Below are 18,986 nucleotides of genomic sequence, written 5' to 3'. Positions count from 1 at the left end.
TTTTATTTTATTTTAGAATAAGGTTTTTTAAACCTTATTAAATTCTATCTATTTGATATTGATTAGAATAAGGTATTTCAGTCTTACTAGAATATGGCTTTACAAGCCTATAAATAGACATAGTCTATTCCTCTTGTAATAATTTGAACTCGACATAGTGAATTTTCTTCTCCTCTGCCTGTGGTTTTTTCCCGAAAGGGTTTCCACGTAAAAATCTTTGTGTGTTCTTTATTTTATTTTATTTTGTTTTTCGCAATTATTTTAAACAATTCATCAATACCAAACATATTATATCATCCATTATATGCATGATCATATTTAATTCCATTTTTTAAATGTTCCTTAAGTTTTTTATTTTATTCAATTTAGTCCCTAAAATCAAAATAACAATAACTTTCAATTTTGATCTTCGATTTCAAAATTGATCTCAATTACATCCTTTATGGACCCTTTAATATCTATTATTACTGAAATTTCACATAAATTTACATTTTATTCACTTTAGTCCTTTTGAACAAAACTAACAATTAAAGTTTACAATCTAGTCCTTTTTCACATCTAAGCTTAAAATCTATCAACTTAACACCAATTTATTTAAGAAATCAACAATAAAAACTTTCAAAAACTTTAAAAATTTTGCAAATTGGTACATGGGCTAGCTAAATCAAGCTTTCATAACCTAAAAAATATGAAAATTACAAGAAAAGAACTTGAATTATCTTAACAATTGAGGACCAGATGTATGAATACTTCTTAGGTTTTCCTTTCTCTCAAATTCGGCAAGGATGAAGAAGATAACTATTGTTTTCATGTTTTCCCACTAACTTAATATATATAGTCTAATTAGAATATGATTAAGCTAGGTTAATTAACATAAGTATAACTAGTTTAACTTAATCAATCATTGACATTCCTAATTGCAATTTGACATCATATTCCACTAGCACATAATATACTATGGTTTAATTGTCATTTTGGTCCTTTTTCTTTTAAAAAATTTATAGTGATAAAGACTTTTACAATTTAGTCCATGTACCTTAATTAAGCAATTAATAGACAAAATTAAAAGACCAAACTTTAATAAAATATTAGACCAACTCCGTAAATATTTTAATTTAATATTTACGAATCCAATTTACGAAAATGAGATTCTAAAACTGTATTTTCTAGTACCACTAAAACTAGGATTGTTACATTTTAAATTATATTCACTATTTTAAGTAGAAAATATTTATTTTAACAATTAGAAATAATTATAAATTAAATAAAAATAGATTTCAATTTAAGTAATTATAGATTTTTAATTTATATTAAAATTCGAGCTCAGTCTATATTTTAAATGAGTCAATTAAATTAAACTTAGGCTATGAATATTAGAGTTCGAACTCAATTCATATTTTAAATAATTTTTATTTAAATCGATTTCTCGAATTTAATATATTTATTTAAATCTTCTTAAATTTTGAAATAACCTTCGATAATCTAACTTTTGAATAGGTTTAATTGTAATGATAGATTCAGTTAGCAGTTACTTGAGTTGTATTTTTGTGTAATTACATTTTATTTTTCTAAAAAGATGTTTATTTAAAAATTGAATTAATGAAATTAGATTCGTGAACCGAATCGATTTAACCTATGCCAAAATATTTAAATGGAATGTATCACATGCTATTCAGTAGCACGTGGGCGGCGGATGTTGGGTCAATTGAGATTCAGGGCAGGGTGGTACCCTTTTAAGGGATTGGGAGTTGTTTTCCGAGAGAGAAAATAAATAAGACCAAACAAGCTCAAAACTCGAAACTGAAAAACGGGAGACCTTTCTTGGTTGAAATATGAATTATTATATTTTATTATTTATTATTATATTAATTAAAATATGCTCTAATTCTCTATATCTTTCGCATGTTTGTCCTCGTATTATATTATATAATGCTAAATCATATTATATAATATATTAATAGTTTATATATATCAACGGTTAAATATGATAATATCATATAATAATATATCTTTTATTATAATTTATATAATAATAGTTATATATGTATTAATATTTTTAGTAATAGTTATATAATATATTATTACATTATCATTAAAGTTTAATTTTATAGATTTTAATAATTGTTATTTATATATATTTATTATACATATATAATTATAGTATTAAAAATATTTTATATTAAATTTAAAAAAAATTATTTCACTTTATAATTTAACATATAAAATTATTATTAATTGCTTTTCATATTAATAAAATTTTAATATAAATATGCAATGCTTATGAATACATTTTCAAAAAATAAAGAATTCATTTATTTTTATTTTAAGTAATAACATAAAATTATATTAATTATTGAAGTCTATTATGGTTGCTTAGTTATAAATTCGGGTTTTGGATCAGATTTATCTTGAGCTCGAATATATTACAAGCTCTGGCTTTCTCAAGCTTGAATTTTTCTAGGTTCAATTTTTTTCGAGCTCAGATTTATTGTGAGCTCAAACTTTCTCAAACTCAAATCATTATAGACTCAAATCGATATGGACGGATTTTTGTCTTGTGAGCTCTATGCAAACCAAAGAGTTAGGCTGGCCTTAGTTTTTAGAATACTAGAAAGATTCATTTTGTTGGCGTAGAAAGTGTGGAGACCCATTCAAAGTCATTGCAAGTTGATTGCTTTATGATACCGTATTATTCGTAGCAATGTAGTGGGACGAAAATAGATGATGTGAAATGCATTACCACTTTTATGGTTGGTACGTTTTATTTTGTCACTTATCTTACTTCACTATATAATTTTAAAAATTATTATCCATAAATCTTAGATGCGTGTATTTTCATTCATCGCGTGATTCGTAACAAGTAATAAATATTTATAATGAAGATCAAACCTAGACTAACTATTATCACAACAAAAAGGCAAGCGAACCTATCGAACAATAGTATAGTAATGGCAAGACCGGAATATCATACCCAAGGGAACCAAAAGTACTAGTAATAACTATCTTTTTATTATGTAGCCTAAGAATAAAAAGGTTTGTTTTAATTAACTAATTGTTTAAACTAATTAACTGATTTAGTTAAAGCAAAGAGAAAATTTGGAAAAAGACTTGAAGAAAAGCAATTGATAAAGACAACACCCAAGGAGGAATCCACCTAGATTTCACTTGTTATCTGACTCTGAACCGAACGATTTATTCACTTGACTTGATTCGTGAGACTCCCTAACCTATGCTATTATCTCTTTCGAGACTAATAACGTCTAACCCTCAGTTGAATTAATCGAAATTTCTTTCTTAATTAAAACCTCTAGGGAAACAGTAAATCACTCTATGGACTCCCATATTAGGTTTCACCCTAATCTGGCAAAATCTCGTAACCCTATTTTTAGGCGTTCGATCAACTCCGCTTAATTATGCCAAATCTACTCTTAGGCAGGGTCTATTCCTCCTCTGCATAAGCACATCAAATCATGAATTAATAGCCGGAATATTAACTCAATCATTAAGAACACATAATTAAGAACAAATCAAGTATGGACTCCCATATTAGGTTTCACCCTAATCTGGCAAAATCTCGTAACCCTATTTTTAGGCGTTCGATCAACTCCGCTTAATTATGCCAAATCTACTCTTAGGCAGGGTCTATTCCTCCTCTGCATAAGCACATCAAATCAAGAATTAATAGCCGGAATATTAACTCAAGCATTAAGAACACATAATTAAGAACACATAATTAAGAACAAATCAAGTATTTATCATACAGTTCAGATAATAATAACAAGATCCATCATAGGTTTTATCCCCCTTAGGTATCTAAGGGGTTTAGTTCATAATAAAATAAGAGTACATCTCAAGAGTATGAAAGTAACAAAACATAAAGAAAACTCTAAAACTCCTGAAGGAATTCTGAGAGAGATCTTCAGTCTTGGAGTAGCTCCGGCTTTTGAGATGGATCGTCTGGCTTTCTTCAAGTAATTCTTGGCGTGTAGTTCTGTATTCCAGAAAAGTTCTGGAAAGAGTAGCCTCCTTCTAGGTCACACTTAGGGTGTTTATATAGGCTTTGGATTGGCTTTCTTTCTCCCTAAGTACCCTTTTCCGTGTAAAATACAACTCTTTGAAAAAGGGACACGCCCGTGTGCCACGTCCGTGTGACGTGATTACCAGGCCGTGTTCGATCCGTTGAATTGCACACGGCCGTGTGGGCTCAATGGCCAGGCCGTATGAATCGTGAAAACCTTGGTCGACACCCCCGAAGGACACGGGCGTGTGAGATGCCCATGTGGCAAGGCTTAGGCCGTGTCATCTTCTCGATTTGGTCCGTTTTGTCCCTTTTTAGCTCGTTTTTGGCTCCTTTCGACTCCTGGTGCTCTCCTGAGTACAAAACATGAAATAACCGGATTAAGAGCACCAAAATCCACAAATCTAGTAATAAACATCCATAAATATGCTAAGTATTTGGGGTATAGATATGTATAATTTGGCGTTTATCATTCATCTTGCCCTGCTCCGTTTTAATTTATTTTTAGCTATTATATTTTTATTTTTCCTAAATTAAGTAATTATTTAAACATAATTTTTAAAATATATAACTAAAAAAACTATTTTTTGTTTTGTTATAACACATTGTTACATTTTTAATAATTATATACATAATAAAAGTAAAATGATAATTTCTTGTGGAGCGAAGTAATTATCATAACTATATTCCATATTTATTATCAAAATAAAATCTATCCCGCCTTGCATTCATTTTAAAAAAAAATCCATTTGAAGTGAATCAATTTGGAATCCAGTTTAAGTTTTGAAAAAAGGGACTTGATTGGCAGTTTTGGAGCGGAAAGAAAGCAAAGATCTTGGAAGGGGACACTCCTATATACTGTCTCATCCATAAGTAGTGATCAAGGAATTCCAGTTAGAAACCTTACGAATTTTGATAGGGAAAATTGTAAAATAGAAGATGCCAATAGGCAACTTAACAGGGATACTTAAATATTTCAATGGTGAATAAGGCCTTTTCTTGTTATCAGAAGCTCGTCTGGAAACATACTAGCTGAAGCAAGGTTAGGGTTCAATTAGCCAATGCCTTATGTACCCAAGCTGAGAATCATAGTGTACAACCAAATCAAGGATCTCAACAAAGCTTTTGACAAACCTTATAAAATGACGATGTTCATTCGGAAGCGGATGACAAATTGCTTCCCTAGTTAAATGGAAATTGCGAAAAGTGTGCCACACTACATGTCTCTTCTGCAAAGGAGAAGAGGAAGACCTATAATCGCCTTTTAACACACATGGAGCGAAACACCACAGGGTTAGAGGATGGCTTGGACTTATCAATATTTTTTGCAAATATTGTTTAAAATTTTTGTAGAAAATATTAAATAATTTTAGATTTGTCTCCCAACAACTAGAAAAAGAAGTAATTATGAAAAAGAGAGACATTAATTGCTGGTTTGCTACTAGTACGTGTCTTTTATTCTAACAAGGAAGCTTTTGGTGGTCCCTCAATTTGTTGACTCAATTAAATAAAAAATGAAAGAAAAATTTATTATCCCCAATACTCCTCTAGATGAGTCGGAGAAAACTCTTAAGTTAAACGCAAGAAACCAAGAAGGACAAAGAAGAACAAATTCGGGCGAATTAAATACTTTCAACTGTTTTTTACATTTTCAATTCCTCTTTATTTTATTATTTACCAAATCTGATTTTAATTGCAAGGATTAACTCTTAAAAGAAGGGGAGAGTAAAATTTAGAAATTATAAATTAGGATTTAACTATTTGAATTTTTTTTTCTCTTTGCCATTCTCTGCCTAACATATAATAATAATAATAATAATAATAATAATAAGGAAGTTTCATTAACAATTAGACTAAAATTAAAATTAAATAAGTAAATCAATTTACTCTTTAGTTGTCATAAATTACAAAATATAAAAAAAAAGGCTATTTTGGTCCCTAACGAAATCCTAGTTCCGCCCCTGCACACAAAAAAGAAGATTAATGGAAAGTTAGAAAGTCCAAATTTATGGAAGAGGAGAATTATGGAAGAGCCCACTATGGTGGCATGGTTTCCTGGAAGACTGGAAAGGGAGTTTATTTTTAGCATTAAAAGCTTAGGGAGTCAATCCATCCTAATTGTACGTAAGTTTTTTAGTGGGGAAAATCATAGAGTAGTCAAGTTGTTTTTGTTAACAAGGTCCTGCTACTTGCAGAAATCTGGAGCAATTACAAAATTATTTGTAGGTTATTTAAAGTTAAACGGTTTAGAAGCCCCTGGAATGCTCACAAAATAGATACAAGGACCGACCAACAGCACAAGGTTAGCAGCATGGAGTAGAGAGAGAGTATCAAAATGGCTTGAGCCTCTTATAAGGGGAGAAAATCACTTTATATGGCCAGGATAGTAGGGGTTGTATTTCGGTAACCTTGCCTGTTTTCTTTCTTTATTGTTTTAATTATTCAAGATTAATTTATTAATTCATGATTATAATCTAAAATTTTTGTTTTTCATTTAATATTAAAAATACATTTTATTCTTCACATTTATATTACTTTGATATTAATGATAATTTGACAATATTTTAATTATTAAATAGTACCAAATAGGTCTATTGTATTTGTTGTTGCAATTCTAGGTTGTGCGCATTAATGTAATATGATCATCCCTCTTTCTTCACAGACACATAATGGAGATTTTAGCTGCTGAAATGGATGCCAAAATCCAATTCATTCCAATATTTCTATGTACATAAATCACTTTTCAGTCGTAGGTTTGGTTTTGGTCTTCAAACACGATTAGGCTTTGATCAAGTCAAAAAGTCGACGCAAGTATACCAGAGTTAGACGCCCACGCAACCACACATTCAACACTAGATAATAAATAAGCATAAAAAACCTGTTAAACATGAGTTGCTTATCACCATTTCAGCATGACTTTGAAGTTTTATCAAATGAGTTGAATTGGACTATTTTTTTTTTTATTTGGAAAAACTATTGAGTGTAAGATTAAAATTATCATAACAATTGATAGCTCAATTGCTGTCACAATCCTAACATTCCTAAACCCAATCTTCCCTTACAATTATAATTAATTGCCTCAACAAACTTACTAGTGAAGACCTCTCTTCCCATCATCAATCAATATAGATGCCAAAAGGTAAATCTGAAAGCAATAGTTGTAATTCAGTAAATACGAAAAAGGGTTAGAATAATTGCCCCCCGCCCCCAATAGTTCTACTTATCCTTGATAGTAATTCCAAGCTCACCTGCAACAATAACAGTGGTGGCCATATCAAGAAACATCCCATGTTCAACCACACCCGCAATCCTCAAAATAGCATCGCTTGCAACCTGCAAATCCCCCATTTCTTTCTTCAAATACAAATCCACGATGTAATTCCCGTTATCTGTCACAAATGGCTTCCCTTCACCATCATTCCTCAGCTTGGCCACGCAATCCGACCCTTGGAACAACTTTTGGAGCTTATTTGCAGTAAATTTCCAGCAAAAGGGAACGATTTCAACCGGCAAAGCCAAACCGCTCCCTCCCAAATGTTTAACCAATTTGGATTCGTCAACAATACAAACAAATTTCTTGCATGCTCCTTCCACCATTTTCTCTCTTAAAAGCGACCCACCTCTCCCTTTCACCAGATTGAGATGCGGGTCCACTTCATCCGCCCCGTCGATGGCTAAATCAATGGTGGGATAGTTGTCGAGATCTGAAAGTGGGATACCCAAAGAAACAGCTTGTTCCTGCGTTTTCTTCGATGTGGGAATTCCGACGATGTTGCTGAGCTTGCCTTGCCGGAGCAACTCCCCGATTCGATCCACGGCGTGTTTGGCAGTCGAACCCGTACCCAGACCCAAAACCATACCCGACTCAACGAACTCAACGGCTTTGTAAGCGGCGATTTTTTTCAATTCGTCTTGGGTTAGGATGACGGGTGGGGACATAGGAGGAGACAAAGATAAAGCCTCCATTGAAGCAGCGGTTTCAGACCAAGCAATCGCCATCTTTTGAGGGTTAATAAAGAATAATAGGTTCAAATTTTTTTTAAAAAAAAAAGAAAAATAAAAAAGAGATGATAAATTGAATCAAAAGAAACGAAAGGCTAAAATTGAATCAGTCAGAAAGGGGGCAAGAAAAAGAGTGGGGTTTCTTATTATTATTCCGTTCTCCTTCAGGGGTTCCTTCAGAAACCCAGATATTGGGATGGGGATTAACAGCGTAATGGTGATGAAAGGGATAGGGAAAGGGATAAGGGAAGAGAGGGTATGTGGTGAAGTGAAGAGGAAGAAGAAGATAGGGTTTTGTATTCCGGCAAAAAGAGAGAACGCGGGATAAGTTGAATGCAAAATTAGTGGGCTTTTGTATGCTTCTTATAAAAGAAAATCGAGGAAGGTCCAAAACAAGAGATTTGGAATTAAAAGTTAATTGGTTTTTGGTGTTATGGTCCCCCCTTTCATACTCTTTATTTTTTAATGTCTATACCCTTTTTGTTTTTGTATGGGTATTAATATATATTTTTATATTATTTCAAGTTTATCAATCTTTTGAATTTTTTTACTAGAGATTTATTTATATCAATACAAAATTATATCATTTTATATATTTTTATATGACGTTAAATTTATTCATATAATTGTATTTTTCATTCATGTAAATTTTTAAATCAATCTAATATTGTTAGGATATTATTATGAGATATTTTTTAAGCGTTTATTTAAAAATATATTATATATCTTTTCTATTCCTATATGATTATTGTTTTATACTCTTAAGGTTCATCAATAAAATTAAAAGGGATTATCCTATTTTTATCTTATATTGATCTAAAATAATATATATTATTATTATTTATTAAATGGTTGAAAGTGCTTAATATAAAATAAATAATTAAAAATTATTAATTTACATTATATTTAACATGCATAATTTATATAAATAAAATGTGAAATATAACTATTAAATTATTAAAATATTAATAATACAAAAAATATAAAACGATATAAATAGATGTAAATGAATTCCTCACAAAAATTGTAACCACAAGTTAGTGAAAAAAAAAGAAAAGAAAGTAATTTTGAGGTTAATTAATAAAGAGGGGCGCATGCATGTAAATCTAAAACTGAGATGTGATAGGTGGTTGAATTCATAGGAGGATAAAAATTATGAATGATTTGACGGTATAAATTTAAATACCAATGGCTATTGAATTAATGCTAACAAGGCGATTCTCCGCGTAGCATATTCTCTCAACTTTGGATGGATGGATGGATGGATATCTGAGTTTTCATTGTTCATGTATTCTCATTGCTTTATTTATTTATTTAGCTTTGCTTAATATTCTCTTATTCTTTTCTGTAATTTCTAAAAATTCACTCTTCTATTCATCTTTCGTTGGGACAATAATTCAAAAAACTATAAACGACTTTTTACCCTCTACAACTCTGCTTCAACTTTCCCGAGGCCATAAATTTTTCATTTTAAACTTGAAAAATAAATTAAAACATTTAACTCTTGAGCTTCATCTAATTCGTTTTTAAATTAGTAATGTTTTATGTTATGTAATTTTTATATATTATGTAATGTAGAACATATAAAAATTAAATATTTAATAATATATAAAACTATATTATTATGATGTAAATATTAAAAATTAGTAAGTGACTATATATAAAATTTTAATAAATAAAATATATAAAATAATTAATTATTAAATAATATAAATCTATATTTTAAATTTTTATTTAAAAAAATAATATGATCGGTTTTAAAATAGACATAAATTCAACCCGACTTGATTATCAACATCTCGAGTAAATCATCTAACAGGGAATAACGCAACTTTAAATTGAATGGCCTAAAATATTTCAATGATTCTTCAGATAAAGGTGATGAGGATGTAGGGATATTGTTTGGAAGTTGCATTCCATTTCATTTAAGAAATGAGAGAAACGTTTAACAAATTCACACAAATTAATTGGTTTAATTGGAATCTTACATATGATAAATCTTTTGACTGCCACGTCTAAATGTCGGCATTATTACCATCTATATTTGTTTACGGTTGAGGCTTAAGTATTTTAGTTAAAAGACATTTACATCTTCAAGCTTGGACCCGTTATTAGGTATTTATATTTTTAGTATTGGTATTATTATTAGCATAGAAATATATAAATTTTAATATACTGAAGCGCATTATTCTTTTATTTAAAGGTTGAAAATAGATTATGAGTAATTATAGACATTATATAAATAATAACAATAATAATACTTATAATAAAATTAATATTTAAAAAAATAGAAAAAAAATTTAGTATTGAATTAATTAATATTAAAATCTTATCATTTAATGTTTAAAAATTAAAAAAATTCTAAAATTGATGTTTATCTTTAATTAATTTTTATCGCTTTGAGAAATCAAATAAATTTATAGTTTTATTAGAGTAATTGAATGGACCAAAATGGGATTGGTTTTTTTCAACCATAACGTACATCAACCAAAAACAAGGACTGAAACTTGAAACATGAATTTTGGAACATATATAGAAACATGGAACTTAGACCTAAACTTCAAGTTTGAATTTGAAACCGTCTAAGAATAGAAATGACAAAACTGAACTTTGACTTGGAACAAAGATGGCATACCATAATATCACGTGGAAAGCATGGGGTTTTCCTTTTTTTTCTTTTTTCTTTTACGTTTATATTATCAAATACAAAATATAAACCCTAAAGAAATAGCATTAGAAAGCTTCGTAGATAAAGTTTCATGCTTGTTAGAAATATGATGTGGATATGATTATATATATATATTCTAATATGGAACTCATTAAAATCAAATAAAATAGGGGTAAATCTTAAAATTACACTTGAACTTTGATTTAATATGTAAATTTATACATGACTTTTGATTTGGTACAATTATATGCATAAAACTTTGATTGTGGTTCAAATGTATACATGAAACTTTAATTTTGATCCAATGTTAGAAAACGGACATGGGAAGGCACAGATGACTAGCAAACAAATGGAGAACAAACAAACTGATGAAGATGAGAAGAGAAGAAACAACCAAATGATGAAGATGAGAATAATGAAGTTGCAATTTCAGAAATGGAAAAAATTAAATGGTTGCATAGAAGAAAATGTGCTAGGGTCGGGGGTTATAAAACACCTCATTTTCATTAACAGATGGGAGGGTCTTTTTAGTTAATTTGGTTTGGACCATCCAGTTATTTTATTGGGATAAAGGCATGAATGATCTTTGTACTTTAGGGTTTGTTCTAATATGGTACCTCTATTTTTAAAATAGTGCCACATGGCTTATGGTTGAACTACAGCAAAATTGACTTTTAGCGACATTTTTTTAGGCCTTTAGCGGCGCTTTTAAACGCCACTAAAACTATTTGCGGCGTTTTTAAGCGCCGCAAAAAGCCGCTGTAGATTTCCCACAAACGCCGCTAAAGGTCATGAAATTAAAAAAAATATATTAAAAAGATCATGAAAAATATAAAAAAAAATTAAAATTCGTTATCAAAATATTGAGAAGAATAATGTCCATGATTTAAATATAAAAATTTTCTATTAAAATTCATTATCAAATTAAAATAAAAATAAAAATATAGAATCAAAACTAAAATAAATAATAAAAATTAGATTAAATATAAATATAGAATCAAAATAATAAAGCACCAAACTTGTATACTGCCCACCATTATAAGTCACTAAAAGCAAGTAAAACAAAATGACTTAATTCATGGAATTCACGAATGTTAACATTAGACATGAGTTTAAAACTTTGCCTTAATTCGAAAGGATGTTAAAAACCAGAATCCACAATAGATCGAAGCAGCTCCGGTTTCAGCAGAAAGTTTCTGAATCCCAAACTGTGAATTCCAACATACCCCCTACACCACATAAAAAAGAACATTGCTTTACACTAAAATTAGCAGATTATATTAGAACATTGTTTACCTTAAAAATATGTATAAATTAAAATCAACTAAGGCTAAAATACCGGAGGAAGTGCTTTGACACAGCTGCGATAAGTATAAAGCACTGATGCCATCTCCTTCCCATCCTGGATAAGTGTGTTCTGCCATGCCATCAAATACAAGATCAGAGACAAACAAAACACTAATAAGTTTATCAAAGTTTTGCAATTAACTTTAGACTCTAACTAGCTTGGGCAAAAAATAAGTATTTATGCATATAAGCAAAAAGGAGAAAAAATAAAATAAATTGACATACAAGCTGATTGAGAGCTTTTGTGTCCTCTGTAAGAGCAGAAACGATAAGCAGAAGTAATCATGGTGTGGTTCATATTTCTGTCCAACTTCATAGTGGAGAACTTGAAGAACTTCTCCATGCTCTGTAGATTATGAAATTAGCCAACTCATTAGAAAGAAAAGAAAAACAAAATATACCCTCAATGAACAAAATATAGAAAAAGGAGAAATTCAGCAACCTGATTACAAAGTGGTTCTAATTGCAAACTCTCTACTGTGATTTGCCTTTTGACCTTAACTTTGTTAACTCGACCAAGATTTTCAATATTGCAATGTTGCTCAAACATGATAAGCTATAAAATACAAGTAATATTTTATTAATATAACTAAATTATAATATTAAAATTAAAATGCTAAATAACATTTTAATTTGAAAACATAACTAAATCTATTAAAATTCTAAAAAATAAGAATTATATTATATATAACAATATTTATGTACGCATAAATAAAAAATACTCAATGCCAAAAGTTCCAACTTCCTAATCTGGATCTCCTGCACGTTCAAATAAAAATATATATGTCAACCAAGAATTTCTGAAGATGCTAAATTCAAAAATAATGCCAATGTAATAAAGGATTATGAAATTACTAGATAGCTTTAGCATTGACAATGACTACATTTCTAAAATAGGATGGTTTCTCAATCATTTAGGTTGTTCCTTGACAGCAAGTTTAGAGAGTTAAGAGGGAATAATTGACTGAGGGTGGATGAAAAGATGGCATTAAGCTAACCTTGTTAGTGTTTGAGTGGTAAGAACATAAAGTGGAGGATCAACAACGCTCTCATCAGCATGCCGCAAGAAGAGCAACAAAAATGAGAGGTTTCGGTGAAAAAATTAACCATCTATAACCAAGTTTTAATAATCATCAGTGTTCAACACAAATGAAACTGGCAAGTCAAAGTTTTGAAGCAGAGGTGAAAGCATGTAATGGTCAATCTATATTTGTCAAAAAAAAACCCCAAAAAAGGATTTCAAGCACTAAGTAAGACCATTTTCACCAATAAAAAGCAACGTTTTACCCTAAAAGACTAGCGTTGAATCATGGTATCTGAAAAAACTTAAAGAAATAGAAATGATTGTAAAGAAGCAGTGAATAAGAACATTACATACTATGAATTTATATTCAATGTATAAGTTTTTTGCGAGTAATATGTAAAAATAACAAACAGACCATTACACATGTGACAATAACACATTAAATCTTAAAAATAACAGAACTTAAAGACTAAAATTTTCAAATTCCAAAAGTATAAAAACTAAAAATGACTAAATTAAAGTAGAGACTAAATTAACAAATATAGTGTCTGATAATAGAATTTGAAAATCAACTTATTTGATATTAATTTAAGATATGATATGACATATCCAACGGAACCATTTTAGCTTAACTCCATATTGCATTTAATATTTAGCACAAAAGTTCAAGTTAAACTACAATGATCTAATTGAATATACTACCTCACTTCAAAATATCACATAATATTTTAAACAAATATTTCCATATCGTAAAATTAGGGAAAACTACAATGGTGGTCAACTAACTATTATCAATTTTATCTTTTATCATCCAATTATGAAAATTTTTAAAATGATCACCCAACTAAAAAAATATAATTTTATTAAAATCAAAACCAAATTGCATTAATTTGAAGAAAATGAGGATTAATTTCTTTACAACATGACCAAATTGAAAAAAAATACGTAGTCATTAAGAGTTAAATAAGCTATTGTACCATTTTAAAACTACCACTAGTTAAGTGCCTATCAATGTAATTTACACATTTCTTTTATTAGTTGGAAAAATTATCAGTTTATTTCATTTTTCTAAGCTAAAAAAGAAAAAGCGCTGCACGTGGACATGTACTACATACTTTAGGGAATTAATATCTAGTGTAACTTTTTAAGTCACCGGAGTTATTATTAAAAAGGTTAATTAAAAATACTACTTTCTTATTTAATTTTTGTGTCAATTATCTTTTTCAGTATTTAAAAGAAAAACATTCCTCGTATCCAAACATGTAGAAACCAAACTAGTGTTTTCACAGTTAAAAACCAACTACAAACCTCAGGAGTTTAGTGGAGGCTGTCACACTTGTGCCTCGATCTTTACACCATCAATCAACCAAAGTAGACCCATAATTATTAAGACATGACGTTTTAAAATAGTTTCTTTCTTTTATCAGCCTAAGCTCAAGAGTTTGGCTGAGGAATAAAAAACACCAAAGCTGCTAACAAATTGACTACACATTCACACTCGAGTACACTCAAATACAGTTATTGGCCCAAATACTGAAAAGAGAAATAGATTTTACCTCTTTTGCAGGTTTATTGGGTGAAGAGGGTTGAACTTTGTAGCATTGCATGATATCAAAAGATTCAGGTGGACAATCCTGTAAAAATTTCAATAATCATGGCTATTCAGCATCCTGGACAAGTAAAAACACAGATGGTCCACAACCCTTGTAAAAGATTTTTTTTCTTTGGTTAGTGGTGAGTGTAGAGCTTCAATATCCACCCAAAAGGGAGAGAAAATGGTAAAATTGTATCATGATCTACAGAAAGTGAATCTCTTCATTCAATGGAATCTAGAAAACATGATAAATTTTCCAGAAAAATTTTGACAATCTCAGCATTTTCAATTCATAAAAAGTCACGATTTCTCTCTAAAATTCAGAGGGTCCTATAGTATTTGTTTAAGAACCCAATGTGTTAAGCAGAAAATCCAGCTACTGTTTTCTTCCTCTTCCCTTCTTTGCTGGTTGGGCTTCGATCTGTTCTTTCCCTGTAATTTCTGACATTTCCACTGCATCACAATGAAAAATGATAATCATTAGAAATTCCACATACAAAACCAAACATAAATAAACGAAAATGTTGGAAAATATTGTTCAAAAATGAACTCCATTGGACCACGGACAAGTTTTGGAATCTTTTCCAATTAAGTTCTTGAAGGTTTTTCGTTCTATGTCAACAAAGTAACATGTATTTAGTTGCTTTTTTTTTTTTGCCTACAAATTCGAGAAAGATCAGTCATTTTTAAACGAAGTAATGAAGAACAATACCATCAGGTCCCCGAGCCATCAAGGTAAAGAATATATTGTTCAGTTTCTCCATCTTCTTGGCCTCCTGTGCTTGATCTGTCTTGAACTTAAGGCACTAATAGCAAATAAAATAGTTTATAATGAGAAACCCCATAGCATTTCCCATGAAAGAAGTAGGGTAACATCAAATCCAGAAGTCATAAATCCAGTACTTTACAATTGATCAAGCTCTTTCCCTCAAACAAATAATAAAAATTACTAAAACTGAATGCCAAAAACACAATAGAATGTGAAATAATGAAAAACCACGGAAAAAGTACATGTACGCTAGGAACGAGTCTCATATTTTCACAACAAAATAGATTATACTGATTTTTAGAAGAGATCCCTCAACTGCTTTGGGTCATTCGTCCAATACAGATGCTATTATAGGTCTATAACTTATAGATTCAAACTTGAGATATTCAAGCAACACGGAAGATAAAGTTTGTAAGTTAAAGAAATCAGATACCATGATTTTGCAGGCAGACAACAGGGAAAAGGGGGAGGCGGCCGCAGGTGCAGGTTTTGGAGTGGAACTAGAAGATGCTAATTTTGCTGCAATGTTGGAGAGCATCGACTGACACTTCTCCTGCTGTTGTTTAAATCTACCTAACTTCTCTTGTAATGCCATCACTCAAGACCTTCTTAACCTTCACAACTCTCAAATCCCAGAGACAAAAAAGAAAGAAAAATCTCAAATCGACCAGATTTCCTAGAACTCCCATTTCTACTACTACCTTTGAAGAAATGAAAAGGAAGAAGAAGTGTGATTGGTGTAGGTGTATTGACTTGTGTTGCTGGAAATGGGAAATTTGGGGGCAAATTTTGAGAGTTATTTGGGGGATTTAGGGCGCGACGGAGATGAGAAAAAGAGGGAGTAATGAGCGGGTAAAAAAAAATTGGGGATTTTGACTTTCCCTTTCTGCGGCGTTTCCACTAAAAACGTCATTATAGTTCAACTTTTTACGGTATTTTTTATAAAAACCTCATTATAGCTCAATTTTTTGTGGCATTTTACCTAAAAATGCCACTATTGTTTAATTTTAAGTTTTTTATATTTTTAACATATTTTTTCTATTTTTTTTTCAAAATTTTTGTGCTGAGATTATCATTTTTTAAAATTTTTTTTAATTTTGAATATTAAACTTTTTAACTGCAATATGGACTAAAATATTAAATATTAAATATCAAATTTTTAAGTTTTTTATTTTTTATTTTAAAATTTTTTATTTTAAATTTTTAAATTTTTTTAAAGATTTTTATAATTTTTAAATTAACATATAAAATACAAAAGGAAACTTTAAGAGAAATAAAATGGAATCGATCAATTAAAAAAATACAAAATGACACAGCAATACAAGCATTATTCTTTTAAGTATGGTTTGCATTAGTTATTTATATTTTTATATAATGGCATACTGGTTATTACATCAAATTTTATTAATTTTGTTACATAAAAATTCAATGAGTATGCCATATTCTAAAATGATTATTTTGCTTTACAAATTCAAAACATCTATTGTTTCGAATCGAGTTTTAAATAAAATTAATTGTAATTTTATAATTTATATCAATTTGAGTGCAATAAATTTTTGTCTATATAAATTAAATATTAAAAATATTTTTAGTTGAATCATATAAATGGAAAGAAAATTTTATAATTATAGTTATTTTTTTATTAAGTTGCTGTTATGGGTTAATCAAGTATATTAATTCAGTTGTGAAATTATTAATTTACCCTCTCACATATAAATTAAGTTATAAGAATGTATTTTTATATTTATATTTATATATAATAAAAATTCGAAAAACAATTAACTTTATGATTATAACCAAAATAACAATTAATTTTTATATAAACTTTTAATAAATATATGAGTTAAATAATATCTTTTCGCATAAGAGTATTAAATCTTAAAAAAGAAAAAATAATTCTCTTAACATACTTTAACAAATTGAATACTAAACCACTTAATCTGTAAAAGCTAAAAATATGAGATAAGTATTTATACTTTTCGTAAAATTAAAATTTAGTCATTATATTTCTATTCTTAAGAATTTAATTCCTCTATGTTTCAAATTTCTGAATTTAAGTGTAATTGTTAAAATTACTTTTTTATTATTATTAAATTCGTTAGGGATTTAGGATGTCGAATTTGGGAATGGGTGATAATACTTTACGGATTTAGGATGAGGAAGAAGGGGGAAATAAAACTGGGGAAAAACGAGAAAAATGTTAAGTGTATCAGGTGTGGGTAAAAAATAAGACAGCTAAATGACGAAGTTTTGAACAAAATAATTTAACATTAGCAGTGTTTATAACCTAGCGCCACTGAAAATGCACCAATTGCGGCGTTTAGGGTTTTAGGGGTTATAATTTAGTGTTTAGGGCTTGTTAGGGTTTAGGAGTTTACTATTTTAGGGGTTATAGATTAATGTTTCATGTTTTTTTTGGGTTTAAGATTTTAGGAGTTATATGACTTTTAGTGGCGTTTTACTAAAAGCGCCGCTAATGCTCTGGTGTTTAGCGGCGTTTTACCAAAAGCACCGCTAATGCTCTGGTTTTTAGCGGCGTTTTACCAAAAGCGCCGCTAATGCTTTGTTTTTTAGAGGCGTTTTACCAAAAGCGCCGCTAATGTTCTGTTTTTTAGCGGCGTTTTACAAAAAGCGCCGCTAATGCTCTGTTTTTAGCGGCGTTTTAACAAAAAAACGCCGCTATTGCTCAGTTTTTCTGTGTTTTACAATTTTTGCAAGCCCTATTTTCTTGTAGTGTTGACTTATTGACTAAGAACTCAATGGCGTTTTAGCAATAAGTCTAAAAAAATATTTTCTTTTCGAAATTAATTTATTTACTCTTTTTTTCACATTTTCCTCTTGTTTTCTCTTTCTTTTTATTTTTTTAAAATTATTTCTTTTTCACGTTTTTTTCTCTAAACTCTCACTTTCTCTCCGAATATACCAAATCGACGACCACTAGTTTCGCCGCCTCCACCATCGTCCAACATCATCAGAAGGCTTTGAACGCATTGATGTGGAAGGAGACTTGTTGATGGAAGAAGTTCCCAAGCTTCATTTGAATTTTCTATTACAATCCAAATACAAAATGTAACCCCCATTATACCATGTTCGACTCAAGGAACCTGATATAGGAATATTACATTTGATGCCAAAGTAATTCTTGGCTAATTACTAATATATTTGAACATAAAAACAAACACTTGGAACATACTTAATATTTTTCTAAAGTACATGCCATTCTATTCAAAATTTTAAAACATACCCTGGTGCTGCTTGAAGATGTGATGAGATGAAGGCTTGCAATCTCAAATTCAACTCTTCAAAAATTTTTGTACCTAATCTGCGCACGGAAATAAATCGCACGCTAAGTATACACCCAGTAGTATTACTATAATTCAAATACTTAAAGTAAAAACAATAAATATGCACAATTAATCTTACCACTATTTTACTTTTAATAAATCATTCATGCATTTAAAACTTTAAATTTTCTTAGTAATATGTATCTTAAATAGCTTTTCTTCATCTTAATTTATACATCTTCTTACTATATCAATATTCATTTCATGCATTTCATCAATA

The 18,986-nt window shown here is 29.6% G+C and overlaps 1 protein-coding gene and 1 non-coding gene across 11 annotated transcripts; both read right to left on the bottom strand.

Annotated features, from left to right (window-relative positions):
• Positions 1-5,799: 5,799 nt before the first annotated feature.
• LOC107934514 (probable ribose-5-phosphate isomerase 2) lies at positions 5,800-8,393 on the bottom strand. Of its 3 annotated transcripts, none has more exons than XM_016866963.2 (2): positions 7,267-8,382; positions 5,800-5,979 (listed from the first exon to the last, which is right to left on the bottom strand). In XM_016866963.2, the coding sequence occupies exons 1-2, from the start codon at positions 8,015-8,017 to the stop codon at positions 5,957-5,959; spliced, it is 774 nt and encodes a 257-aa protein (XP_016722452.1). In that variant the 5' UTR covers positions 8,018-8,382; the 3' UTR covers positions 5,800-5,956. The 3 variants fall into 3 exon arrangements, with proteins under 3 accessions (XP_016722452.1, XP_016722451.1, XP_016722450.1); XM_016866962.2 differs by lacking the exon at positions 5,800-5,979 and adding an exon at positions 6,953-7,163 and having other exon boundaries at positions 7,267-8,388; XM_016866961.2 differs by lacking the exon at positions 5,800-5,979 and having other exon boundaries at positions 6,953-8,393.
• A 3,256-nt stretch (positions 8,394-11,649) lies between these two features.
• Positions 11,650-16,333, bottom strand: LOC107934513 (uncharacterized). Of its 8 annotated transcripts, none has more exons than XR_005906316.1 (8): positions 15,856-16,315; positions 15,366-15,459; positions 13,034-15,106; positions 12,741-12,794; positions 12,478-12,591; positions 12,261-12,381; positions 12,028-12,105; positions 11,650-11,917 (listed from the first exon to the last, which is right to left on the bottom strand). It is a non-coding gene; the product is annotated as an uncharacterized protein (transcript). The 8 variants fall into 8 exon arrangements; XR_005906317.1 differs by having other exon boundaries at positions 12,758-12,794; XR_005906313.1 differs by having other exon boundaries at positions 12,741-15,106.
• Positions 16,334-18,986: the final 2,653 nt, after the last annotated feature.

This window comes from Gossypium hirsutum, chromosome A12 (assembly GCF_007990345.1).
Source record: "Gossypium hirsutum isolate 1008001.06 chromosome A12, Gossypium_hirsutum_v2.1, whole genome shotgun sequence".
NCBI classification, from domain to species: domain Eukaryota; kingdom Viridiplantae; phylum Streptophyta; class Magnoliopsida; order Malvales; family Malvaceae; genus Gossypium; species Gossypium hirsutum.
Note: the sequence above shows the minus strand (reverse complement) of the source record. Positions and strands in the feature narration are given on the sequence as shown.